The 26,018-nt window shown below is 37.4% G+C and overlaps 3 protein-coding genes across 4 annotated transcripts; 2 read left to right on the forward strand and 1 right to left on the reverse strand.

Moving 5' to 3' along the window:
* The first annotated feature begins 340 nt into the window (after positions 1 to 340).
* LOC132178588 (coiled-coil domain-containing protein SCD2) lies at positions 341 to 6,899 on the forward strand. The gene is made up of 17 exons (XM_059591038.1): positions 341 to 910; positions 1,356 to 1,525; positions 2,003 to 2,078; positions 2,235 to 2,276; positions 2,380 to 2,442; positions 3,366 to 3,415; positions 3,502 to 3,529; positions 3,796 to 3,870; positions 4,000 to 4,110; positions 4,189 to 4,249; positions 4,563 to 4,679; positions 4,804 to 4,925; positions 5,115 to 5,184; positions 5,318 to 5,359; positions 5,743 to 5,783; positions 6,326 to 6,452; positions 6,532 to 6,899. Exons 1-17 carry the CDS (start codon positions 530 to 532, stop codon positions 6,648 to 6,650), a joined length of 1,695 nt encoding a protein of 564 aa, XP_059447021.1. The 5' UTR covers positions 341 to 529; the 3' UTR covers positions 6,651 to 6,899.
* A 6,195-nt stretch (positions 6,900 to 13,094) lies between these two features.
* On the forward strand, positions 13,095 to 16,389 carry LOC132176891 (serine carboxypeptidase-like 45). The gene is made up of 10 exons (XM_059589050.1): positions 13,095 to 13,437; positions 13,552 to 13,653; positions 13,765 to 13,860; positions 14,344 to 14,436; positions 14,539 to 14,615; positions 14,795 to 15,076; positions 15,195 to 15,319; positions 15,776 to 15,868; positions 15,974 to 16,091; positions 16,191 to 16,389. The coding sequence occupies exons 1-10, from the start codon at positions 13,098 to 13,100 to the stop codon at positions 16,338 to 16,340; spliced, it is 1,476 nt and encodes a 491-aa protein (XP_059445033.1). The 5' UTR covers positions 13,095 to 13,097; the 3' UTR covers positions 16,341 to 16,389.
* Positions 16,390 to 16,624: 235 nt separating this feature from the next.
* On the reverse strand, positions 16,625 to 25,134 carry LOC132176890 (pentatricopeptide repeat-containing protein At5g13270, chloroplastic). Of its 2 annotated transcripts, XM_059589049.1 has the most exons (11): positions 23,169 to 25,133; positions 21,799 to 21,802; positions 20,046 to 20,129; positions 19,752 to 19,815; positions 19,516 to 19,562; positions 18,763 to 18,817; positions 18,311 to 18,349; positions 17,949 to 18,117; positions 17,328 to 17,388; positions 17,175 to 17,231; positions 16,625 to 16,946 (listed from the first exon to the last, which is right to left on the reverse strand). In XM_059589049.1, the coding sequence occupies exons 1-11, from the start codon at positions 24,847 to 24,849 to the stop codon at positions 16,700 to 16,702; spliced, it is 2,508 nt and encodes an 835-aa protein (XP_059445032.1). In that variant the 5' UTR covers positions 24,850 to 25,133; the 3' UTR covers positions 16,625 to 16,699. The 2 variants fall into 2 exon arrangements, with proteins under 2 accessions (XP_059445032.1, XP_059445031.1); XM_059589048.1 differs by lacking the exons at positions 16,625 to 16,946; positions 17,175 to 17,231; positions 17,328 to 17,388; ... (5 more) ...; positions 20,046 to 20,129; positions 21,799 to 21,802 and adding an exon at positions 21,977 to 22,406 and having other exon boundaries at positions 22,538 to 25,134.
* Positions 25,135 to 26,018: the final 884 nt, after the last annotated feature.

Consider the following 26,018-nt stretch of genomic DNA (forward strand, 5'->3'; position numbering starts at 1 on the left):
AGACAGCTCCGCAATCAATTAAGTGAAAGATCAAGCTGATAAGGAAAAGAAGCAGCAACAATCTGATAAACATAGGACCTGATCATTTTATGTAACTGTTATCTAATGTGTACAGTATAACAACTTGTGGATAATATGATGATTTGGATTCTCGCCAATTAATTAATTCGGATAATAAATTTTACTAAATTGCAGATTGATGAATGTCCATCCTGCTGATTCCCAATTCTTAAGCTGATTAGTCCGTTTCTAGAGCTATTAGTTTCACCATAAATATGCGCACACATCTCGATCACCAGTCCTCTACCACACTATTTAAACACTTTCCCGGTTCGCCAAACACAAATTAGTGGATTACACGTATACTTCCAAGAAACTCTGCGCCTCTCTCTCTCTCTCACCGAAACATACACAGTCACTCTCTACTCTCTTCGCTAGCTACAATACACGAAGATCTAGGCAACCACTGACACTGAGTCGGCATTTTCATTTGTTTTCGGCCTATAAAGCTCACGCGCGCGTATTCACCATGGACCGGAAGCGAACCGACAGCCCGCTCTACGTTCGCCAATGGAGCAGCGAATCCAGCACCACAGGAACCAACCCGTCCTCACCGGTCATGTCCCCGTCGCGTGCGCCCCACGTGCGCTCCTCCTCCGCCACCGCCTTCTCGACCGTCAAGCGAAACCAGAACTTCGCAGCCAAAGCCGCGGCTCATCGCCTCGCTCAGGTTATGGCCTCCCAGACCGCCGACGACGACGACGATGAAGACGACGGCGACGACCTAGGGTTCCGTTACAGTGCTCCTCCACCTTTCGCTCTCTCAAGGACCGCCCTCAAAACCACCACCACCACTACCAAAAACCCTGAGGTTCCGCCTATCAGGACTAACAGATCTCCTTCAACTGCGGTAATTTCGAACCCTACCTTCCAGTTGTTTAGTGTGCGACGAGATCGGGTTCGAGCTCGATGCAGAGCAACGTTGATCTCACATGAGCTGTTGATTTCAGCTTTCGTCCTACATTGTGTTTTTGTTCTGTTTTTTCGAGTGAATCGAAATTTTTCGCTCCATTGAGTTTGGGTTTACTTCCGAGGCTTTTCACCTAGAGATATTTACTATAACTATCATATTCTTGAGCAAATGAGAAATTTTTTTTTTATGGAATCGAAGACTAGCTTTGATTTTTTTTACTTTTAGAAGCTGAATTAGTGAAGTTTTGAGCTTTTTTTATGAGCGAATTGGTTGGCTTAGATGTTGCTGTATATGAGAATGATATTTGAGGGAAGGCTTGGGATTTAGTGTAGTAGAAATGCTAATTGTTTTTTTTTTGCATGTTTTTAATTGGTTGGCTCAGAACTTTGTAGAGGAAACTCAGTCAGTTCGCTCGACGTCAACGGGAAGGCCATCATCCATGTCGACTCGTGCGGCGGTGCCATTGGTACCCCCAAATAATGCACCATTGAGAACTGCGGTGTCTCTGCCGTCAATAGAGTCTCCTTCTGCAATTATGCAAAGCAATAAGAGGTGGACAATTTTGGCATCATTATATTTAAAATAACCGAGAAAATTAAAAAAAAAAAAAAAAAGGAAATATGTTCTTACCTTAAAAAAGTTATATATAGACAAATTGATGATTCTCATTTGTTTAATCATTGTAGGTGATCGTTTTAGTTTGGAAAAATGGGACTCATCAACTGTGAAGTACCATAAAAAATGTAAAAATATAAATAAAATTACTTTGCCTACAACTTCAGGATGCCATCAAATTGCTTGTGAATCCAGTTTTAGTTTTACATGTAATATACTTCCTCATTTCAGTGATGAATACCTTATTCTCCTGGAATTTAGGATTGGTGGCTCTATTATAGTCTATAGATATGCATGTATATTTGTATCTAGATATTGAGGCCTACTGTTATGTATGTTTCAGATTCTGTAACTGTTTAGTGAATTCCATATAATTTTTGATAAGTTGGAGATAGTTAATGGCTTGAATTACAGATTCTCATCAGATATGGGACATTTCAAATCAAATGATTTTGGAGATCATCGTGAGGCTTCTGCACTTTGTGATGAAGTATGTCAACTACATTAATTTACTTTTCTTTGTTTGTGCGTGTGTGCTTGTTATGTAAGCTGAATATGAATGGTGAGTATATTAATTAGATATACAGAAAAATGTTTTGTCACTGCTAGGAGCTTGTCTTGAAATTAACCACTTCTCACCTTACAGCTTGATATTCTGCAAGAAGAGAATGAGAATATTCATGAAAAGGTGCAATATTTTCTTCTTGCCTTTGCCCAACAAAGTGATTTATTTATGAATACATTTTATTTCACTTATCAGTAGTTAACTATGTTTTGGATTTGATGTACAGCTCAGGCTTGAGGAAGATAGATGTGACGAAGCAGAAGCCAGAGTTAAGGAGCTTGAGAAACAGGTAATTGCTCTGTTTTGATGCTGTACGGCATAATGTCAGAGTGTACTTTGTTTCCAATGTGTTAGAACTTCTCTTATATGGGTGCTTTTACATGGTTGAGGCTTCCCTGCTTTGTGCAATCCTGACAGGTCCTAGGGCAAGAGCTTGACAATATTGTAACATAGGACGAGCTTGAAAAAATTACATCAAGTAATTTATAAGCTTATTGAGTTTTTGACATTTGACCCAATTAGATTCTCTATTTATTCATCCCTTCCCCCACATTGTTAGCTCTTTCCCTTTCTCTTAATCCAAACAATAGATAATTCTATTTGTTTAGCAGATATTATTATAGGTAAATATAATAAACCATTTGGAAGAAACAATTGACAATGCTCATTCTTAGAGCAGGGGCAGAACTTTCCTTAACGCTGTATGTGATCTCATAAACATTTTTGTTTTTGTTCAAAAATATTTGTAAAGAAAAAGAAGAAATCAGGGAATTTCCTGAATTCATTTTACTGGTAAGTCATTGGTAAACATTGATTCGTTTTTTTTTTCTTTGGTCCACCAAAGGCCTATTGGATTTGTGGGCTACACAATGGGTGGGTAGTCCTCTCCCTTCTCCCAAACCCCTCCTCCCTTGTTATAGGCGGGATTCAACCCCAAGTCCTATTGTTCAACGACAAAAGACTTGTACACGTTAAGCCAACTGACACCACCCACAAGGATGAACGATTTTGCCTGCACGCTAAAGTTGCCTTGCAAAATACATTTTACACCCTAAAGATCATTGGTTGATTTGGACCTCTTTTCTTTTTAAAATATTTGAGGGTTAGGTGATTTGAAATCTAAAACTCTTTTTCACATTATCATATTTGAAGATATGATATATCAATGCTATTTCAATGTCTAAACTTTGCTGCTTGATTACAAGTCTGCAGGTTGCTGCTCTTGGAGAAGGTGTATCTTTGGAAGCTAAACTCTTGAGCAGGTACATTCAAGTCTTGAAAAGCTCATGTGTGGCCTTATTTACTTCTTAATGTAAATGTAATAACATTCTACGTTGTTAATCTGCAGAAAGGAAGCTGCGCTGCGTCAAAAAGAGGTAATAAGTGATACTTGAAATGTACTTTATTTCAAGTGTGTAAATGGTAAACAAACAGTTGTGACTTTTCCACTTCATTAATGTTCTACCTTGATTTGAGCTGTAAAAACTTATACTTGTTCAGTGGGCCCTCATGTGTAGTCCTTCCTATCTCAGGAGTATTGGACCATGAACAGAATGAACTGTTATCCCATCAGACAGTAGAGCATGGTTAAAATTTTTCCTTTGAAAAATACTCCCTCTGATGGGACCTTTTTATTTCACAGGCTGCACTTAAAGATGCAAAAAAGCCCAAGGGTGGAGTAGATAAGGAAATTGATTTGCTTCGATCTGAAGTGGTGGTAAGTAGGCTAGCACGCCTTTCATATCCACCCTATTTGTGTTCTTTTAGAATCCATAGTTTCTGAGGAGCTTCTGCTCCTGCTACTGCTACATCTGAAGTCTTGGCTTTTGTTTGTTGCTTGAATCAGAATGCAAAAGATGGGGCTGCAGCTGTTATGCAACAGCTTCATGGAGCTGAATCTGAAGTAAATGCTCTTCGATCAATGACACAAAGAATGATACTGACTCAGAAAGAGATGGTATGTCATTGCATTGTTGTAAAGGAGCCTTTTTGTTGTCATTTGGAGATTAAGTATCTTGTATTTTACATGTTTCAGGAAGAAGTTGTTCTGAAGAGGTGTTGGCTTGCTCGCTACTGGGGCCTAGCTGCAAAATATGGTAATCGAGGGAAATAGTTCTTTTATGACTTTAAATATCTTTGTTTTATGATATAATTCGAATACTAGCTGTGCGTACTGGTGGTGAAGTTCTAAAATCCTTATAAATTCCAGAAGCCTTTTTTCTTTTTACCCTTCCCCCACCTCAATTAGGACCTATCGTGAACTATGAATTATTTAGGTTCATAACATGTTTGCAAACGTGCATCCTCATTATCTGGTTTTAATATGTTTTTGCTTGAATAGGTGGATGACATACAGTTCATTATCACATCTGACTTCCTATCTTATATAACATCTTTCATGATTTGTAGGTATCTGTGCGGATATTGCAATGTCAAAGTATGAACATTGGTCTTCCTTAGCCCCTCTTCCATTTGAGGTTGTCCTTTCTGCAGGACAAAAGGCCAAGGAGGGAGGTTGGGAAAAAGGCTAGTAAACCCTAATTGGCCCTTGCAATTATTTTTCCTTTTATGCTGGGGTGAGGATTGTAGTCGTTTTCATTGTGTTGGAAGTGGTGACATGTTCTCATTGTTGTTCCATTTTGTTTAGCAGGTGATGATGATCCTGAGAAGAGGAACAAAGTTCAGGACGTCAATGATTTTTTAACTGGAGAAGGAAATATCGAGAGCATGCTTTCAGTTGAAATGGGATTGAAAGAGCTTGCTTCCTTGAAGGTTCTCTCCTAATAAATTATTTGACTTGTTTAATTAAGAAAAAAAAGCGGTTAATTTCTCAAATTCAAGCACCAAATCTGAAATGCATTAGCTTTCTTTAATAGTCGTTGAGTTTACTGCTTTGGTGCTTCTCTCTTGGTTATCTGCTACTAGATAAATTAACATGTATAATGGTTGCCCATTTTCAAGGTTGAGGAAGCCATTGTGCTCTCACTGGCCCAACAACGTCGACCAAACTCTACTCGACTATCTATTTCAGGTGAGTGATGATCACATGACACTCTGCAAGCACTCTGGTTTCAGTTAGTTTGTCTTGATTCCACAAATCACATTTTCTTTAGTAAAATGTCAGTTCACTGAAATGTACTTACCTTTTCCTCTAATGTTTCCAGATTTTAAATCACCAAGTGATCCGAAGTTTATGGAGGCATTTGGTAAGCCATATTTGGGGCTTCCCTTCATTTTGCTTCAGAAAATATTACCTCATGCTGGAATTGAGAAAAACTACCTATATCATCAATTGAAGATGGTGGATAATAGCACTTATTCAAAAGATTTTTTTTGCCAAAATACTAATGATCAATCAGTCACTTGAGAGAACCAAAATAGTACCATAATTATCGAATCCAATTTATTATGATGAAATTTGCAGTCACTGCAAGCCGATGCCCTAAAAGTACATATATTTGTAATCATTGTTTCATTCTAACTTAATTTGTCGGCTGGTTTTAAATTTGTTATTCTTTGATGCGTGGTCGCATCATGATTTTTTTATCATATGAGCACCTGATCTATTGAGATCATTTTTTTCTTGCAGAACTAAGCCCAGAGGAGTCTGAGGATGTTCTTTTCAAGGAGGTCTGGGTTTTTTTTTTCACCTTGATTAACTTTGTTTTTATCCCAATCATGTTAGTTGACTCTATATCATTATTGCAATATGTATTCCTAGTCTTCTGGCCAACACTTTGAATTTTTCTTGCTTTATTCTTATCTGCCTTTTGTTTAACTGCTGTTAGAATCGACTTTGTTCTGGCCTGAATTTATCATGCCATTAGCTTTTGTTTCTGATCAAAATTTCAAATCCATGTCAGTATTTCATATTAATTCTCAGCTCAGCTTCCAGTCCTTCTAAATGCTATTTGCAGAACATGTTGGGAGGGGGTTATGTTGAATGTGACTTTGGGGGTCATCTCTTGCATTTCTTTTCGTTTCTTTTTCACCACCTTTAGGAAGTACTGTAGATGTGTTGGCCACTGTTTAAGGCTTTAAATGATCTCTCTGTTCAGTAATTTTCAAATGCTTAGTACTTTTTGCTGTTACTTTTATAGAACAGATTTCACAGATCAATCAGATATTTTCAAAATGCTGAATCTGGTATTTTCCGCGTTCCATTTGCACAGGCATGGCTTACATATTTCTGGAGAAGAGCCAAAGCTCATCGTATTGAGGAGGATATTGCAAAAGAACGGCTTCAGTTTTGGATTAACCGCAGTGGGAATTCGCCAACTTCACATGATGCTGTTGATGGTAATTGTACTTCATTCTTTTAGAGTGAGAGCTCAACTGCTTCTCATGAATTATCACTGATCCGAATGTTGCATTTCAGTTGAGCAAGGTCTGATGGAGCTCAGGAAATTGGGGATTGAGCATCGACTTTGGGAAGCATCTCGGAAAGAAATTGACCAGGATTCTTCCACTTTGATTGCACGGAAAGCTGCTGCATAATTGAAGAGTACTGGTTGACAAACAACTGCGGGCTTGAGATGCTTTAGTTTCTTTCTTGTTTTGGCCTCTCCCTTTTTTTTTTTTTCTTTTTTTTTAGGATTTTCTTTTAGTTTGGAAGAAATTATACCCTTGTATCTAATGAAAGCGCTACGCCTTGAATGGAAGTTGCAGACTTGCAGTAGCCCTCAGTATACAAGATATGAACTCGCATAATTTGAGAACTGAAATGTAAGATAGGTGTTCGAGGTTGTTACTTTTGTGTTCTCTTCTCTACCAGCAAATCTGGCAATTTGCAAAAGCAGGTTGAGCAATATATATTGTGGTGAAAGAAATCGTTTGTTTTTAAACAAAATTGTTTGACAATGCATTTGAAGGTTAAATCTCAATTTTACTAAACGCTTAATCAAATGGATGTAGCAAGGCAGTGTCTATTAGTCTTTGTTTTTTTTTTTTTAAAAAAAAATCAATGTTAATATAATGGAATGAGGGTGAGACGAGGTGAGGGGTGTAGTATTTAGTATTATTATTATTTTTTATGAGCTGTGATTTAGAGCACGCGGCGAGCTCAGCACGGCGAGTAGGAAATTTTTTTTTTTTAATATTTTAATGCCAAAAAAAAAATAATAATAAAAATTTTGCCAGCGTGCTATTTATCTTCACCCATTTTTTATACCATGAAATTGCTCCGCGTCAATATTGGAGAGAGCGGAGTATATATCATTATTTATTTATTTATTCTCTTTGGCGTGGAAAGAAAAGAAAAGAAACGAAAGGAATGTTCTGGCTCGTGTTGTAGAGTGCATGCGCTGTTTCGTAGTTGTCCTTTAGCAATTTCTGTTGGGTGTCCATGGATATTTGTTTCTTTGTTGTAAAACGCACATGGTTTTAGAAAAGTAGAAGTAAGTGGCTACCAGCCTACCAGTGATAATATGGGCTTACTTGTGTAGGGCAGGTCTGCTATTATGATGGCTTCGTCTACTTCTCGTGAATTGTTGCAAATGTGTAAGTTGGACCATGGTCCCAGTCCCAGAGACAAAAATGTTGGGCCACAGAAGTGGGTGCCTATGGGCCCAATCATGATCCCAAAACAAATGACCCATTTTAAGAAGCTAACTCAGGATCAATCTATCTCTTCTTCACCAGAATTAGAGCTGTGCATGTGAGTTGGATTAATTTACAATGTATTTTATCGTCGAATAAGAGGGGCTTAGAGAGAGAACAAAAAATGGCCCAAATGAGAGAGAGAGAGAGAGAGACCTAAGAGATTAGAGTTTAGAGGGTTTAATTGAAGCCATTTGAGTCTAAAAAACTTGATGATTAATACACTATTGTTATTATTGTTTTTCCTCGAGCCCTTTCCATGATCAGGAGCTGAATGTAACAACAAAAAAGACAACCTACCCTCGTACATCCATAACGGCTTTAGAGAGAAAAAGAGCATGATTCTGAAAATTCGTTTTGTCACCTCTCTGATGGAACGTTGTAAATTGGACGTTGGAAGCTCGGAATTATTGTATACACCTTTTTCTTTTGAGCTCTCTCTCTCTCTCTCTGGGTCTCTTTCACGCAGTCTATGCACATAGCACGCGCTGCAGGTTATGTTCTCACATGTAACTAAAATATAGAAGAGCCCCATAACCTTCCCGTAAAGTATTATAGCCAAGAAGTACTGAGAGGTTTTAATCTTATGGCCGATGGCCATGTGCACTTGTATATAATAGCGCCCCCCTGTCCTTCTCGGTGGACACCACAAGGACAAAAGAAAAGCATTCTTTTGGTTAAAAGGTGCGCATGAGGAAGAAGAGACATATTAAAATTCTAAAGGTGATTTTGACCTAATCCCCTTATCTTAATAGTTTTTTACCTTCTGTTTAGTGCCATGGCCCCCATATGCCCACATGTTCAACCATATCTACATTTTTAAATACAACTTGATTATTCAAATAAAATAAAACCACAGACGGAGGTGTGAGAGCCAACAATTACTTAAAAAACACAGTTAATAAATTGGAAAATGGATCCAAACATATTTGCTCCTATAGTTTCTTGACTAAAAGGCCGAGAAGAGGGCCACTCGAAGACGAAACTAAGAATCTAACTCTAGAGTTAGGAGCAGAACTACACCCTTTAGGTTGGGAGAACTAGCCCCGAATTTATTTATTTTCAAAAAAAATCTTTAATTTTTTTTTTTTTTTAAAACGTGGCATCATAATAAAGTTCTAAAAGAAAAGATTCTGGGGGAAAAAAAATCCCCAACCCCTCCCTTTGGACTTGCTTTGATGGCGGTATGTAGAGCAATCGGATGATTGAAAGGCCAATAAAAGGGTGCATGCCCCCATGTGACAAGATGTTAAACCAAATGCACACTTGTTTACAATAATTATTTCTTCATCCAATAGACGACCTCTAATTCATGGGCGGCAATTAGGCAAAGCATCTTGAAACAAGGATGCCTAAATATCAAATTAAGAGATAAGATAACCATACATCAAGGTGTTTCTTTACTTTTTATAATCTTTGCTCATAATAATTACATTGAAATGATGATTTCGGATTATCTCTTTGAGTGCAACTCTTCAAAAATATACTTTTAACATCTTCTTCCGGAAGTTAGTTGAGATGGGCACCAGAAAGACAAAGGCAAACGCAACGTGGTGGAGTGGGTTCCAATATGAAAATGTTGGGTGGGGGTCTGTGTTAGCTTTTTGTAGGTTTTGCCTTTTGTCTCTACAAAATGGTTGGTCTAGCTTTGGTAAAAAAAAATCAACGCAGGAATGTCTTGCCACGCACGAATATAAATTTTTTCCGACATTCTCAAGTGGAAATCATTTCCCTGTTGACCCCATCATCAACTGTGTGTGTGTGTGTGAGAGAGAGAGAGATAGACAGAGAGAGAGAGAGAGAGAGCTTTTTAGCAGGTTCCAAATTCCAATCCATTTTCAAGCTTTCACCTTCAACATTATCCTTCTTTTCTTCTTTCCCATTCACATTAACTCGGACATGCAGTCTGATTGGTCAATTAGAGTTCTTCCCCTTTCAAATTCATAATTATTTTCCTGGTTGAATTTTCTGCCATCTAATTCGTCAAGTTGCTTCGAGGTTTACCAGAGTTCCATGTATTTTGAGTCATTAAAAATAATGAACCAAAAAACATTACTGTAACGGATGAAATCATAAATACACAAAAAAATTTGCTAGAAAAAGAAGAGTCTCACTCTCAATCACATATACCAATATGAATTTTCTTTCGTTTGTTGCTTCACACAAAGGTGACACATTGAATTCATACGCGCGAGACCATGTTAATTTTTAGTGTTTTGGTCAGGCAATCAAAACCAGGAATCAAGGATTGAATTGCAATTGTGATGTTCTAACATGCAAAAAATATGAGTGATATCGTATTCTTAATTTAAAAAGTCACATAGCTTTACCCTTGTATACAATAAAAATATATAGAATCATCAAAGGCCTCTTTGAGTAGGGAAAAAAAAGGTTGCAAAAAAGATAAAAGCGAAACTTTGCTTCCATTTCAAGAGTCCAGAAAAGATTGCATAAGCTTCATGCTTCCTTCCAAGCACATTTCCCAACTCTTGCTTTTTTTTCTTTTTTTTTTTTAAACCAAAAAGTAACCCCAAGTGCTACAAACAAGTAGCTCATGTTTTCGTTTATCAAAAAAAAAAAAAAAAAAAAAAGGTAGCTCATGTTTTGGTACAATTTACACATACAAACAAGAGGTTAACTGCACATGGTAAAAAGTTGAAGAAAAGGCAAAGGGCATCTTACTAGCTAGTTAATATTGCAGAATTGGAAAATTTCATTTTTGAAACTGCTTGCACGTTTCTTGATACAATATGAGATCTTACCTTGTTGCCAAGAAAACAGAACATAGAATAACAGACTGATTTGTCGTATGTAGCAGATTTGAGACAGAGAAACAAGAAGAAAGGGGCAATCTTTTTTTCTTTTTTTTCTTCTTCTTTTTAGTTTAAGGCTGAGAGCCTGGCTCTCACGTCATCATTATCTAATTCTGTGGTAATAAAGGGTTGGATGGAAATACTGTTTTTTTTTTTTTTGATATAATTGACCTTTTTTTAATTAATTCAATATGTCGGCAGTTTAAAAGTGCATCTTTGAGAAGAAAGAATTCTAAAGAAAGTTAAAGGGATTGAATTTAGTAAGAGACTGAGAATCAAGCAATGAGTGGCCCAAACACAACAAAGTACTTACACTAACATTTCCCTTTTACATTATTCGTATTGCACCTGATAAGGTTAAGAAAAGTTACTCCTATTTTACTTTCATTCTCCTTACACCTTAACGTGGCAGTGCGATGTGATAGAGTTATGTTAGTTTGCAAAAAATTTATGTATGTGGCACTACCACTTTAGTCAAAAGAAATTTTTTCTTAATTGTCCTAATTGAATCTTTGAAGGTAATTGTACCACCCTTGAAGCCATCGAGAGAAGCGATTGCAACCACCCCTGACGTCTAACCTAATGGTTACACCCCAAGATCTTTTCACTTGGTACAAAGTGGAAGAGGGGTAAAAGTAAAATGGAAGTATTTCTAAAGTAAAAGGAATTAATAGAGCTTGAATGAAGCAGGCCAGGACTCTTGTTAATAGCAAAACTAATTTTTGAAGGCATTGATGCCATAATAAAAATTATGTGGAAAAGAAACTTAGAACATATAACTGCAAAGAGGTAGCCTGAAAAATGCTTACATAATACTATGGGTCTGTAATCTCCAAGTTTATGCAACAGAATTTTATACCAGATTACTAAAAATGGTGAAAAGTTTCTTATGCGTTAGGTAATAAAGTGAAGATAATAATGAAAAAGCTGTACGTTCTCTCAAAATGCTTTCTGCCATCACTCCACTTCCTCTTAGAGAGAGAGAGAGAGAGAGTTGTGAAGGTGCTTGAGCATGAGGCAAAGAATCTTCAGAAATGAGATAAAACAAAAGGCCAATTGGACAAGTCAAACAAAGTAAATAGTCCGTAAGATTTTAATCGGACATATAGTACTGAAGCTAGCAAAGAGTATTGCTTTCTCCAGCATGTCATAATCATTTGCTTTCCTCACCAAAATTGCAACTAACATGGTGCATATACTTGCCCAATTTTTGGCTAATTTAAGAGCATAATTCTTCTCTTAAGTCTTAATTGTGTGTGCTATATATTAATTTTGATTTTTATGGATTCTTATTAATAGTTAATTTTTCTCTTTTTTTAGAAGTTAGATATTCAGGTATTTGCACATACAATACGTATGCCCGAAAGCCTGTTCACTGAAGCATACACTTTGCCCACGCTAGCTCTATGTTTGAAGACAAAAATTAATAAGAGGACAAAGAACAGAAGAGTTGAAAGTATGTACACATGCACTCAATTCATTCACTGATAATCACTGTGTTGGTGGAGAAAGAAAGTTAAAAGGGGTGAGAAACAAAAGATTTGGGATTTGTACTTGTGGGTGGATTTGCTGTGTAGTCTGTCACTGAAGCCAAAATTGTTCTAGGAAAACCAAAAAGAACGTATGCTTTGCTTCTTTCAACTGACATTAGCCGTCGTAAGCCATGATTCTGCCATACTTTTCCTCAAAATAAAAGCATTTTTCTGACTCTTTTTCCTTAGAGATATAATTATACTCATTGTCACATTCAACCATTTGATGAGAAAATTCAACAAAGCTCCTTTACGTGGAACAGTCTACACTGTATATATCAATGTGTCCTATCCTACCACAGTTCCTAAGCAGTACATCGATACTATTACTAATTTTTTTGGTCTAACCCCATAACTAGCCCTCTTAACGTCCGTGAATCACGTCGGGTCTCATTTTGTTCAACAAATAATTTGTATTGTCCAAATTAATGAGTAATATTATTTAATAGACAAGTAATTTTAGTTTTAATAAAAAATATATATTAATTTTATGTATTAAATGTTATGGGAGATGACTCTACCTTAATGTTCTTAAAAAGAAAAATGAGAAAATGAAAATAATCAAATTATATAGCGTTATTATTCTTAATAGACTGATATATAATTGTATACATGTGACAATAAAAATGAATATTTAAATAAGAGCTTACTATTTCCGAAGTACCAATCTCTGCTGGGTTATCCGAATAGTGTTGCCCGAGCAGAGAGATCCAAATGCCTTTCCCACACGCTATGGAGTGCTCTCTTTGACTTGATGACTTGAAAACACATTTATGTCCTTCCATTTTCAGGAACAGCTCACACCCATTTGCTGACTCAGCCCAAATCATGACCACACAGAGGGAGGGGGACCCGACTCACACTCACACTATCTGTCATCTGAGTCTCTTACATCACTTTCATGCCTTGAGTCCAATTCTTACAAAGGTACAAAAGTTTAAATAATAATAATAATAATTTTTCTTTTTTGAAAAAAAAAAAGGAAGTCCTCTCTTGATATAATGCCCCCCAGTGGGCGACATCGTTGCCCGTTCTCAATTCTCTCATTCTCAAACTCTCTCAAGGTGCTTCGCTCTCTGGGTTTGACAATGCTTTCTGTACCATGGCAAACCATGGCAATAGCTGTAGCTTTGCTTCAGCTATATTTTCTAACTGAAGCAGAATCTTCTCCCTCTGAGGTTGATAGAATTGTACAGTTACCGGGTCAACCCCAAGTCGGGTTCCAGCAGTATTCGGGTTATGTGACCGTTGATGATAAAAAACAGAAAGCTTTGTTTTACTACTTTGCTGAAGCAGAAGTGGATCCTGCTTCCAAGCCGCTTGTTCTCTGGCTAAATGGAGGTCCCCATTTCTCCCTCACCAACGTAACTTTTTTTTTTTTTTTTTGTGAGTCCTTGCAACAAAGAGAGACATTAGGCCTGTTTGGATTTTGAATGTCTGGTTTTTTGTACGCAGGGCCTGGTTGTTCTTCTTTGGGAGTTGGGGCATTTTCTGAAAATGGGCCCTTTAGGCCTAGTGGGGAGGTACTGGTGAGGAACCAATATAGCTGGAATAGAGGTAAGTAAATCCAGCGATTAGCATTAGACATTTCTTCTGTATTTGTTGTTTGCATTACTGGGTGAAGTGCTTTTCTGATTCTTAAGCATATATATGCTCTCTGATTTGCAGAAGCAAACATGTTGTATTTGGAGTCACCAATTGGAGTTGGGTTCTCTTATGCGACTGATACCTCCTCTTATGAGGCTGTAAATGACAAGATCACAGGCATGTTTCATCAATTTGATTGTTCCATTCTTACTGTGAAACTACTTCCTTTTCTCTTTTCTTTTTTCTAATTTCTTGAATTTCTCCCCCAGTTTTCCTTGTAGAAACTTGCAAGCGAAGAAAGATAAAAATAATTTCATAATTGAAGAAGAAACAGAATTTCTATACCGAAGATTCAAGTCAACTTCTTTTTCTTTTTCTTCCCTTTTCTATTTTTTTGGGTTATCCTTCAATTCCCTCGGAACTCTTTTGATTTCTGTCTACAGAAAAGGACATAGCCAAAAAAAAATTCTTTTCGACAGATAGGCTCTCTACATTATATCATATAGTGTAGCACTATGTTGTTTCACTTTACAGATATGCCATGTTCAATGCTTACTGTATGTGTTTTGTTTTATTCTACTTTCTGAGTTGACAAAAGGTCATCTTTACTAGCTACCTTTGATTTCTGAAACTCTGTATCTTTGTCTTTGTTGTTAATAGCCAGGGACAATCTGGTGTTTTTGCAAAAATGGTACGAGAGATTCCCACTATATAGGAACAGAAGTTTGTTCATTACAGGGGAAAGCTATGCAGGTATTCATTTGTTGCACAAAAACGATTTTATGTTATTCTCAATGAAACCAGATAATGAGGGATGGGAACTGAGTGACTTTTTCTTTTCCTGCCTATATCCAGGTCATTATGTTCCTCAACTAGCAGAACTCATGCTTCAATTCAACAAGGAGAAATTATTCAATTTGAAAGGCATTGCTGTAAGCATATATTCCTAAAATTTCAATTTTTTCGCTTAAAAGCCCGACTCATGCTATACTGAATGTTGATCTTTTGCTACATGGTTCTTTAAACAGATGAACACACTCAAGTCCTTCTGGGACTTTTGAGTTTGCCAAGTAAATTATTGTTCTGAAACATGACTTTACTCTAATTGCAGATGGGTAATCCAGTTTTAGAATTCGCCACGGACTTAAATTCAAGGGCTGAGTTCTTCTGGTCCCATGGATTGATATCAGACTCCACATATAAATTGTTCACTTCTGTTTGTAACTATTCGCGATATGTGAACGAATATTACAGAGGAAATGTTTCTCCTATTTGTTCAAGGGTGATGAGCCAAGTGAGTAGAGAAACCAGTAGATTTGTGGACAAGTATGATGTTACCCTTGATGTCTGTATATCATCTGTGTTCTCACAGTCCAAGTACCTTAGTCCCCAGGTGAGCACATCTATCATTTGTTGGCTTTTCCGTCCATTCCATATCTGATTCCATTTTTAAATTGTCTTACTTTATGATCAAGTACAAATAACTCATTATGTGTTTTTCTGCCTAATAGCAAGTTGCCGAGACAATAGATGTCTGTGTGGAAGATGAAACAGTTAATTATCTAAACAGGAGAGATGTGCAGATGGCTCTTCATGCACGTCTTGTAGGAGTTCGCCGATGGGCTGTTTGCAGCACGTAATTCTCTTCCAACAGAAATCAACTTAATGCACCTTGTGCTAATTTGAAAGTAACGAGATAGTGCCAGGGAATATCGATTAGTTGATCTTGTGTTTTACTTATCTAGACTTTGTAGTATCTTGTTCTAAGATGTGAATTTGCACATTGATAAAGTCGATGATTAACTCAAGTAGTGTGGATCAAGTGGTCTAGTGTGTAGCTTTCAAGATTGCTAAATTTTCATTAAGGACTTGTTTTATAAGAAGAAAACCAATACTTTGTGGGAAAAAGTGCCTTATTCAAGTGTAAGCAAGAAAAAATAATTTGACAGAACAAGAAGAGTCTTATGTCTGGAAGAAAAATGAAGTGTAGAAGTTATACACATTCTTTTTCTTTTAAATCTTGGACTGTCCGGGTGCAGTGCTCTCTTTTATCGGGTCTTTAACAACTTCTCTTCCTCTATGTCCACTGCAGTATCCTCGATTATCAGCTGCTTGACTTGGAGATACCAACAATCTCAATTGTGGGAAAACTCGTTAAGGCAGGAATCCCAGTCTTGGTTTATAGGTAAATGCATCTCACCTTTAACAATCTTCCAGTGGGATAAATGAATGAAAAGACTTATCTTGAAGATTATTGTAGTTGATTCTATATTAAATTTTCAAATTACAGTGGAGATCAAGATTCTGTCATCCCTTTGACTGGAAGTCGAAAGTTAGTTCATGGACTAGCAGAGGAATTAAGGCTGAAAACCACTGTGCCTTACAGGGTATGGTTTGAAGGGCAGCAGGTGAATCTTTTTGAAGACTACTTAATCTCAATAACTACCAAGTGTTACTACTAAGAAGTATGTTGTTCTAAACAGATTCTCATTGTCTTTTACCTTCAGGTCGGTGGTTGGACTCAAGTTTATGGTAATATTCTTTCATTTGCCACCATTAGAGGAGCATCCCACGAAGCCCCATTCTCTCAGCCTGAGAGATCACTTGTGCTGTTCAAATCATTTTTACAAGGCCGGCCTCTTCCTGAAGTATTCTGATCTACTGATCAGTTCTTGTATCAGATACCAGATCAAGTTTGTAAGTAGTGTTTGATTGCAAAAGGTTAGTCATATGAGAGTGAAAACTGCATTTATTTGTTTGTTGGATCCTTGGATTTGTCCATGCTGTTGAATGTGGAAGAATTTTGTAAAGTTCTCAAGTAAAAGGGAAAGGAAGTGTTTTTTTTTGGTAATTTTTAGTATGAATTTTCATCAATATTGCTAGAAGCTGTTGTCACATTCCTACTATGCAAAACGCACTTGAAAATAAAAAATGGAGGCAATTTAGGGAAATGAACTTCATTCATTTATATTCTTGTACACAGCACTATGAAAGAATTTCTGCAATACTTGTGCTCCTAAGAATTTGTAGAGCAAGGGAAAACTACAATGGGAGCTTCTACCTTCATTTTCAAACAACTGAACTCCAAAGCCAATATGGGTTTTGACAACATGACAGACATGCTGATGTTTTCTCCATTATCTCTGTGTTCCTCAGATGTAGACTCCACGACATTGTAACTACGTTGTACTGAATAATGTTCTCTGTCATTATTGAGTTTAGGACCTGGTCTTGACACTACAACTGGCTGCACTGCTCGCACCCTATATCATACATTAGTCCGGAAGCAACCACGATTATATGCAAGTATTTATATCAAAATCATGAATATTAACTTATTCAACCAAATTAGTCTTTTAATTTTGGTGGGTTTATAATATAAGACATGAGGATTGTCCATACTCAATGATATTTTTAGGCTTAACGATAGACCGTAGTGATGCTTGACGAGCACAAAAGAGTAATTTGGAGACCAAAGGGGAAAAAAGAACCTGCATTCAATCTGGCAAGAATACTTGAGAAGGTTGGGATTATGCTCGGTACGGCCACTGCAATTTTACACCACAGAAATGTTAGCCGTCACGATGTTGGGACTCTTACAATAAAATCTCAACTCCTACAACAAATCCCTTGGCAAAACTTACCTATAACTTGGAAGAGACATTTTGATGGCTGGCCCCTTCCACTTGTAATTAGATGCAGGCCCTGCCATCACCAAGCTCGTGACCAAGAAAATTAATGACAAATTCATTGACAAGTATGAATGAGGATAATTTTAAGAGATAAACATGGAATGTGATATTTCCTTCGATGTGCAACACATTGTTTTAGATGAGGAAGACAAAGGACGAGGAGAAGGCGTCTAGCCAACAAAAGGAAGAACATAAGTAATAGGTTAGGTAAGCTTGTCCCATAAATCATGGGACTTAGTCCCACATCGGCTAAGAACCAACAAGGACTATAGAGTTTGTCATGAGGCCTAGCTATCCTTGTTCATGTAATCCACTCGAAAGATCTTGTAACTCCAGCCAAAGTAGCTCAACTTCAGGAGGAGAGATACCAGGCTGCGAAGTCGAAATTCTATATATTTTACACAGTGAATTTTATAAAGCTGGAATTTCAAATTACAAGAAGTTTTTTTTTGTCTATTAAGGGTTCTCCTATCAAAAAAATGACATACTGTACTAAAAGATAAAGGACCAATGTTAACTACTACAGTAGCCAGAACTTAGCACTACACAATAATATCAATTTAACCGACTCACCAATAGTTGTAAGGTTGATATTGCAGGTATCTTTAGTATCAAGACCCTTGATTTCGGTCTCTTGAACATTCATATGATCACTCCGGCTTCTGAAAGTAGCACCCATACCAATCACGTCTAAAAATCCAATGTCTTTACTCTTTGGTTGCCTTGTGATTGCTGTGATTCTCTGGTTTGAACAGACATCATATTGTACAAGATATAAATTAATTGTTGATTTTTTAATGAATGCTCATATGCATACATAACAGGAAAACCATATAGGCATTCACCTTGAACATTACAAAAATGGACAAAAGGTTCTATAGTCGAATATGTAAGTATCATGAAGGCAATAGGAAAGTAAAAGGCCCAGGTCCTACCTTTGAAATCCTGGCAACCTGACTTGGAAGCCCTACTTCCTGCAAGGGGACAAAAACAAAAAAGAAGACCACAGATTTATGGATGGAAATTAAAGAAAGAATGTGACTTTTTTAGTGTCAAAGGCACATCCATGCTAGGGGAGGCAGGAATGTTATGGAGTGTGCTAGCCTATATCGGAAGGTGGCTAATAAAAGAAAATAAAAAGTAAAGAAATTAATCATCAATTCCCAAGGGCCATAAAATTTTTCTTTTTTGCTTCAAGAAACCTGTGATTGTTCTAAAAGCATTTCCTTTTCAAATTTTACATCATTGTACTTTTATGATCAGCCAACATTGTCTAAAATATCTGAACAGTGCAATACTTTTGTTCAGATACTCATGACGTTTGAGTTGTAATAAATTTAAGGATCTTAAATTTGGACAAAGAAGAAGTCTGCAATCTTGCTCCCACCTTTCTTCCATGAGTACAAGCCTCGTTGCTGTTCACAAGCACCTTAGCTGCCCATCTGCTGACAAAAGCCAAAGTTAAGAATGCTCACTTTCAAGTAAATAACTTATGATGGTATAGTGTACAAACAGCCAACTTTTTTCTGCAACAAATTTGAATTCTGTTCTGAGGCATGGTTAAATTATGAATTGGCTGCAATCTCTAAGCATTGCTTTTAGACCAACTAAAAAGAAAAGCAGGTGCTTTATGTGAGCTGAAAGCCTTGTTTCAATTGTTTCTGTCATGCAATGGCAAACATGACTGTACATAGCAAGACAATGATTCCTCTACTAATACGTATATAGAATCAATGGCACATTCAAGTTGCAAAGTTGAGTAGTCCAATATAAGTGTCTCACATTCAAAAAACCAGCCTTCAGTGGTGGAAATCAGCTAATTTGTTAAAGTAAAGTAAAGTTTGCTAGCTTCATTAGGACTTATCAGAGTGTTCTGCCAGACTAGGAAAATCTTTCAACAAGATACTTCACTAACAGACCAATTAATGGTGCATTTCGTGAAAGGCCTTTGGTTTCGGTGTCAGTTAGCATAATACTCAAACTTGAGGTCCCAGGATCAATTTCTAGGACACACGAGTTTAGGCTGTCGGTGTGCTTGCACATAGGGTGTGCCTAGCTAAAAAGGAAGAAGGTCAATCAGTTCTATGAAATGATAATTATGTTTTCTTATTATAAAGTAAGATTTGGATGCGAAACATACGCGCAAGATGTTGGTCGGTTCCATACAAGCCCCGCAATCACCACGAGCTGGTAAAAAAAATACGCACACTGTTATACGACTAAATGAATTTAGTTAAAGATCAATTCTTTTCCTGAAGCAAACATTGGAAAGTTTACCATTTCCGGCCACAGGATTACTCTTATTAATGATCTCAATTTTCAAGTAATTTCCAAAAACTGAATCAACAACTTCCTAAAGAAATAATAATGTCGAACCTCATCAAAGACTCCAGCTGGACTGTCATCATAGCTGGCAAGAAAGAAGCCACCAAGAGTGTACCTGCAAAGTGTAAATTCAGAATTTTTCTTATGCAAAATGAAATTCTTAAAGTCTGAAATCACCCCTATCCTTTACAGGAGAGTAATAGTTGGAGCAACCATTTCCATATTTAGCTGGTGTTATTAGGATAGGAAATAAAATAGTTGGTTTATGTCATCATTTATACAGTGCTCCCACTAATATCTCTTATTGCCTCACATAAAAACAACAATGGTAATAAATATCAATACCCAAAAGCTTCAACTAATTTAAACTCTTTCGGGATGCATGCTCGAGCCGTTTCTGCTTTCACAAGATGGAGCTGGTACAAGGCACTGAGAAGAAACCGGATAATTAAGCAAATTGGTTTTTGTTGTTCGAGAAAGAAGAAGAACAATATCAACCAGAGAATGGGAATTTAAATAACCAAAGGGTTGGACACTTGCCTGCCTTTAAATATCCACGGGGCCTTGCCGTAGCCTTTGGAACATTTAGCTTCTCCAACGTCCATGGCCTCAGATATATACTTTGAAGAAACGAAATTCTCAGAAAGCAAAGTTAGAACATAGCAAATTCAAGTGACTTGCTCTCCATCCACACAGGATGCCTAGTAAAAACCAAAACAAACAGAAGAAAAGGTACGCTTAATATTTATGAAAAGATATATTCCATATGTGTGGAATACCATCTATTTTCTTTCTTTCCATATGTAACATCAGCAGAAACACAAATGGCTGAACTGCCTTATAGAGTTGCCATTTGAAAATACAGAGAGCTCCTAAAGAAACCAGCAGCCATATACATGACACTGTAAATGCGATCTTTAGGCTGTCATCTAGCAAACAAGACATTCCTAACACCCAATTTAAAGGCTTTAAGAAAATTGAGGTTTTGGGTCGACATAAAAACAGATAAACTTGGATTTGATAATTTCCATCTTCGCCTTCGAAGTAATTGGCTTAGTTCTGGGTCTCTGAGTCACAGACTACAAATTCATAAAATGGGTTCCATGAAAATCAAGGAATTGTTGCATTCGATTTATTCTGACAATTTCAGACATACTCATCTACAGAATTCAGCCAAGTCTGTACGCTTCAACATAAGCATGATAAAAATGAAGGAGAAGAAGAATAACAACACTCGAATGACCATCACAAGACAACAGATATCAGAAAGTCCAAATTAGAACATGCGTGAGTGACATAAGTAGAATCGAACCAGTTCATGTTGAACAGAAGCAGAGATTAGCAAAACCCACCTTCAAAAAATGAACACAACAAAGCCACGACTGCACCCAACAAAACTCCGCACTTATGTTTTCGCTAGAATCCAAAGAAGAAGAATGAGACCCAGAAGACAAATTGCGTGAAAATATTGAAAGAGAGCGAGTGAACTGAAAAAAGGTAAGGAAATTTAAGGAGGGTAGAGACACCAACAGAGGATGTTGGTTAGTTACTTAGTTCACTCTAGGTGAGGCATCAGTAGCCGTAGAAGCGGATAAGATTTATCCATCCCAATTTCCAAAAGGACCAAATACACGAGCTTCTTCTTTGGCGCCAACTTAATATACAATAACACTATCCCCATCGGCCACAGCTCACAGGTATACTCTTTGTTTCTTTCATCTTTTTGTCTATTCATTTATACTATTTCTAATCCGATAAGTTGGATTCTGATCTCTGTATGGCATAAATGACACAATCATTGGAATTGGACAGGGGATCTGATTTTTCTTTGTTGTAAAATAAAAATTCGGCCCAAATCAGCTTTAGTGGATCCTAATTCCTAGCTTCATTAAATATATTCTAAATATCCATAATTCGTACCATTTTTCTCAATTTTAGCCTTTTAGCGGGCACAATAAATTGGGAAGCTGGATTGCAATTTGCAAGTTTTGTTGTGTTACTGTTTTTTTTAAAAAAAAATATTTTAATAGCAATTTATTGGACACACAATATATTCTTACGTATGATGGATATGTGGTGGTTGGTTTGGTGCCGACACATATCTAGATTCCAAGAACCCTGTTTGGTTATCGGGCAAAAACAACCTTTATTTAATGAACAACTTGTATTTTTTTTAAAAAATTATTAAATAGAAATTTGCGACTTACCAAACTTACACATGCATGATGCATGTCGGATTGTAGTGGTAAATAAAAAAATCACTCTAATATAATCAACTCGATTAAAAAATAGCCACTCTGCCAATGAGAGTATTCTCTTCGTGTCACTGCAATCATACACAAAATCTGGACATACTCATGCACAGGCACAAGAGCTCGCCATCCATACCTTTTCCCCTGCCCACTTGTACTTTAATGCTACTAAAATATATTCAACTTTATCTCTGTAATCACACGCAAGTGCATTAGTCCACATTATCGTGATGTATTATTGTATCAAGCCCCGATTGATTCCGTCACGCCCGAATCACACTAATGGTGACCAAGCGTGCAACGCAGCCACGCGTGCACGTGAATACAGCGGCGGCTAGCACACAGTTCCCACCACTTGCCTCAAGGGAAAAAAACCTTGTGCTCTTGCTCTGCTGGATTTGCTGAATCTATACCAATTGTGTGATGATCTATGCATGAGATTGATGGCTGGGTTCTGGTCCAATGGCGGCAAAAAATTAGTTGAAATAAATACAACCCCAAAAACGTGCGAGGATTTAATAGCAAAAATTGGTAAATGACTTGGTATTTTCATGCAAGTATTGAGTAATTTAATTTACACATCACCAGTAATCATTGCAAGAACACTCCCCTAACTTGAAGTGATGGAATCTGTTGGAATCTCTCACAACAATTTGGCGTCCTGTTGCCGAGGACACTTGCTTTGCAAAATCATGGCAGTCTTTGCACGCCCGGAGGTTTTTGTAAACCAGAATTGGAGCGTTGCTTGGTGTGGATATGAGCCCAAATGCTATAGCAAGTCTCTCGCTATGGTCAAGAAGCTGTGCTTTCCGTTCAGGCAATACAGAGGAGACATCCTCCTCTTCAGTTAAAAGGGCAGTTTCAGCATTCTCAGTGGATGAAGTGAACTCCCTTAATTTTGAGTAAATCTGTTCTGCTTGTGGGTGGTGTCTATCACCTACTATAAACCGATGCACTTTACCCTTCACAGTAATCCAACTGCAACCGACTTCCTTTCTCAAGTTCCTTTCGGCCATCATCTTTCTAAAATGAGCAGCTTCTTCCCATTTCCCAAATGAAGCATATAAGTTAAACATGACAATGTAAGTAGCAGGATCTTCTGGTTCCAGCTGAAGGATGTTTTCTGCTGCAATCTTTGCAAGCTCAAGATTCTGATGGGTCCAACACCCACCCAATAAACTTTTCCAACTCATTGCATCAGGTTCAAAAGCCATGCTCTTTATCAATTCAAGTGCCTCCTCTAGTAGCCCGGCACGAGAGTATATGTCGACCATACAGTCATAATGATCAACAGTTGGGTCCACACCGTACTCGCCCTTCATTGAATCCAAGTATTTCTTGCCCTCTGTGACCAAGCCTGAATGACTGCAAGCGGTTAAAACCCCAATAAATGTAACTGCATTTGGCCTTACACCACAGTCCCACATTCTATTGAAGAGCCTTAAAGCTTCAGTGGCATTGCCATGATAAGCGTAACCACAAATTATAGCAGTCCAGGCCACAGTATCAGGTTTGTCTAGTGATTCAAAGGATCGGTAGGCATAGTCTAATCTCCCGCATCTTGAATACATAGTAATCATAGCACTCTCTCCATATAGGTAGGAAACTAAGCCTCTTTTAATTGCATCAGCGTGAGTTTGAGCACCCAAATTTAAATCTGCAAGTGCAGCGCAGGCCTGGAAAATGCTAGTGTATACAAATGAATTTAAAACCACGCATTTACTCTTTAGAGATTTAAAAATCTTGACCGACTCCTCAAATTCACCAATTTGGCAATAACCAGCGATTATGCAACTCCATGAAACATCATTCGGTTCAGTTATCCTCTCAAATGCTCGGCAAGCAGATTCAAAACTCCCACATTTGACGTAAAGGTCCACAAGAGGAGTTCCTACTGAAAAATTGGAATCCATTCCAAGTTTAACACTATAACCATGAATTTGCCTTCCCATGTTCAAGTACTCCAGAACGCCACACACCTTGAGAATTATGGAGAACACGAACTCATCCATGGGAACACCTTCCTTAACCATCTTAGCAAACAATGCCAGGGCATCCTCCAGTTTCTCAGCTTGGGTGTACCCCACCATCAACCCAGTCCAAGCCACAGCATTTTTTTCAACCATCCGATCAAAAGCAAGCTCGGCACCTTCTAACCAACCACTCTTGACATACATGTTGATGATTGCCGTGTCAACCGGAACATTAGAACCGAACCCATTTCTTATCACGTGAGAATGTATCTGTTTCCCAAGCTCTAAAAGAGAAGAATCTTTCAAGGACCGGAAGAGGCTAATATAGATAGACGGGATCGGTCTAATTCCTGATACTGACCTCTGCATATGCGAGAACAACCGAACAGCTTTGTCCAAAAGCCCCTCCTTCGCGTAAGCAGATATAATTATTGCCCACGAGACTAAACTCCTCTCTAGCATTTCATCAAACAATTTCTGTGCGTCCGCGAAGCTACGACAGTCACAATACATCTGAAGAACGTAATTCTCAAGAAATCCAGTTGGGTCCTTCACCGTTCTTCGCAACCGCTCGTGAATCAATCTCCCATCCGATAAAGCTCGCAACCTGCCACATGTTTCCAGGAGGCTTTTATACGAGTGGGGAGTAACGGGAACGCCGGCCTCGTCCATGCGTTCAAGAAATTCATCAATTTCTTTGAGCTTCCCTTGTTTCGATAAAGAAATCAAGTGAACATTTTCAACTTGGCTTTGTTGGATTCGGTGGCTTTTAATCGAAGATGGGTTGCATTTGAGAGTGGCCCATGAAGGGATTTCATCAAAACTTGCAGATCTTACTGTCGCCGGAACTTTGTCATGAGCTACGCCTACCACAGGAGAACATCGGGGAGGTAGCAAAAGGTTTTGGGCATTCATTGAAGACATTTACTTTGCTCGTAAATTTTGAAGCTTTCGAATGCTATAAGGTCACTCGTTAACAAAAGCCAATTTTTCACAAGAGGAGGAACAGAACAAGTAGGAAATCTCAATACTTGTTTCCGATATTTCCCAAGTTCTTCAAGCACCAACTGGCTTTTGCTCCGGCGTCCCAGCCTGGTGTTAAGGCGACAATTGTTGCGATTATAACCCAATAATTGATTTTCGTAGCGTTTCTTTCTTCAAATATTTCTTAACAGAGCGATTTTTCCAAACGGCGCGCATGTCGCCTCAATATGTCAACGTGCTCCCACATCTCCCAAAAGTTGATTCGTTGAAACTACTTTGGCATGTTAATGTATGGTAGGAAAGAGGATTTGATTGGCTTTTTACACTTAGGATTTACGGGGAAACTTGAGTTAGTTTTCCTGATCAAATTTATTCTGACCATCCCTCTCAATCTATCATTTCTAACAATTTGTTTCACATTTTGTTGTTTCCACAATGTTTGACCCACAAATGACCAAGTAAGAAAGTGATCAAAGTGATTCCACCTTTTTCTTTTTTTTTCCCGTCTCTAGGAATGAAAATTCGAACTAAGTGATGTTTGCTTCGTGAGAGTCGTTTGCATCTAATTGAGCTACTCCTTGGAACTTTATAGGATTATATTGTCATATTGATTACATAAAAATGGAATTGCCATATCAGTTGGATTAAAATTAAATTTTACACTATCTAATATATATTATATTATATTATTTAAAAATGTTAAACAACATGAAACTATATATAAGAGAAATGTTAGATGTTTTCTTAGTGTTTTTCTATATGGTGTTATTTTATAAAAATTGGGTGGAAAATAAGGATTAGTTTTTTTTTTTATGTTTTTTTGTTTTTACTTTCTAAAAAAATAATATTCGAAAAAAAAAAGAAAAAAAAAAAAAGAAAAAACCACCAACATTTTCTATAAAAATATATCTAATTGTGATGGTGGATCCTTCCTTTCATTTCCACATCCAAAATTAGCACTCAATTACTTGCCTATAAAAATAAATAAATAAACAAGCGTTTTTTTTTTTTTTTTACATGTCCACATAAGAGAAAGAGAAAGAGGATTCGAACTAGTGATATCTGCTTCATAAGGCATGGTCTATAACTGATTCAACTACTAAAAAAAA

Source organism: Corylus avellana, chromosome ca4, assembly GCF_901000735.1.
Source record: "Corylus avellana chromosome ca4, CavTom2PMs-1.0".
Taxonomy (NCBI): domain Eukaryota; kingdom Viridiplantae; phylum Streptophyta; class Magnoliopsida; order Fagales; family Betulaceae; genus Corylus; species Corylus avellana.

Bases quoted from the DNA above. Each gene is read 5' to 3' on its own strand.
- LOC132178588 (XM_059591038.1), top strand. From the start codon at position 530: ATGGACCGGAAGCGAACCGACAGCCCGCTCTACGTTCGCCAATGGAGC. The intron at 1,526-2,002 runs GTGGACAATTTT...CTTGAATTACAG, and splicing joins ATTATGCAAAGCAATAAGAG to ATTCTCATCAGATATGGGAC. The intron at 5,360-5,742 runs GTAAGCCATATT...TTTTTCTTGCAG, and splicing joins GAAGTTTATGGAGGCATTTG to AACTAAGCCCAGAGGAGTCT.
- LOC132176891 (XM_059589050.1), top strand. From the start codon at position 13,098: ATGCCCCCCAGTGGGCGACATCGTTGCCCGTTCTCAATTCTCTCATTC. The intron at 13,438-13,551 runs GTCCCCATTTCT...TTTTGTACGCAG, and splicing joins TGTTCTCTGGCTAAATGGAG to GGCCTGGTTGTTCTTCTTTG. The intron at 15,869-15,973 runs GTAAATGCATCT...TTCAAATTACAG, and splicing joins ATCCCAGTCTTGGTTTATAG to TGGAGATCAAGATTCTGTCA.
- LOC132176890 (XM_059589049.1), bottom strand. From the start codon at position 24,849: ATGTCTTCAATGAATGCCCAAAACCTTTTGCTACCTCCCCGATGTTCT. The intron at 19,563-19,751 runs GTTCGACATTAT...TTTTTTTACCAG, and splicing joins CAGCTGGAGTCTTTGATGAG to CTCGTGGTGATTGCGGGGCT. The intron at 18,818-19,515 runs GTATGTTTCGCA...TTTTGTCAGCAG, and splicing joins AACCGACCAACATCTTGCGC to ATGGGCAGCTAAGGTGCTTG.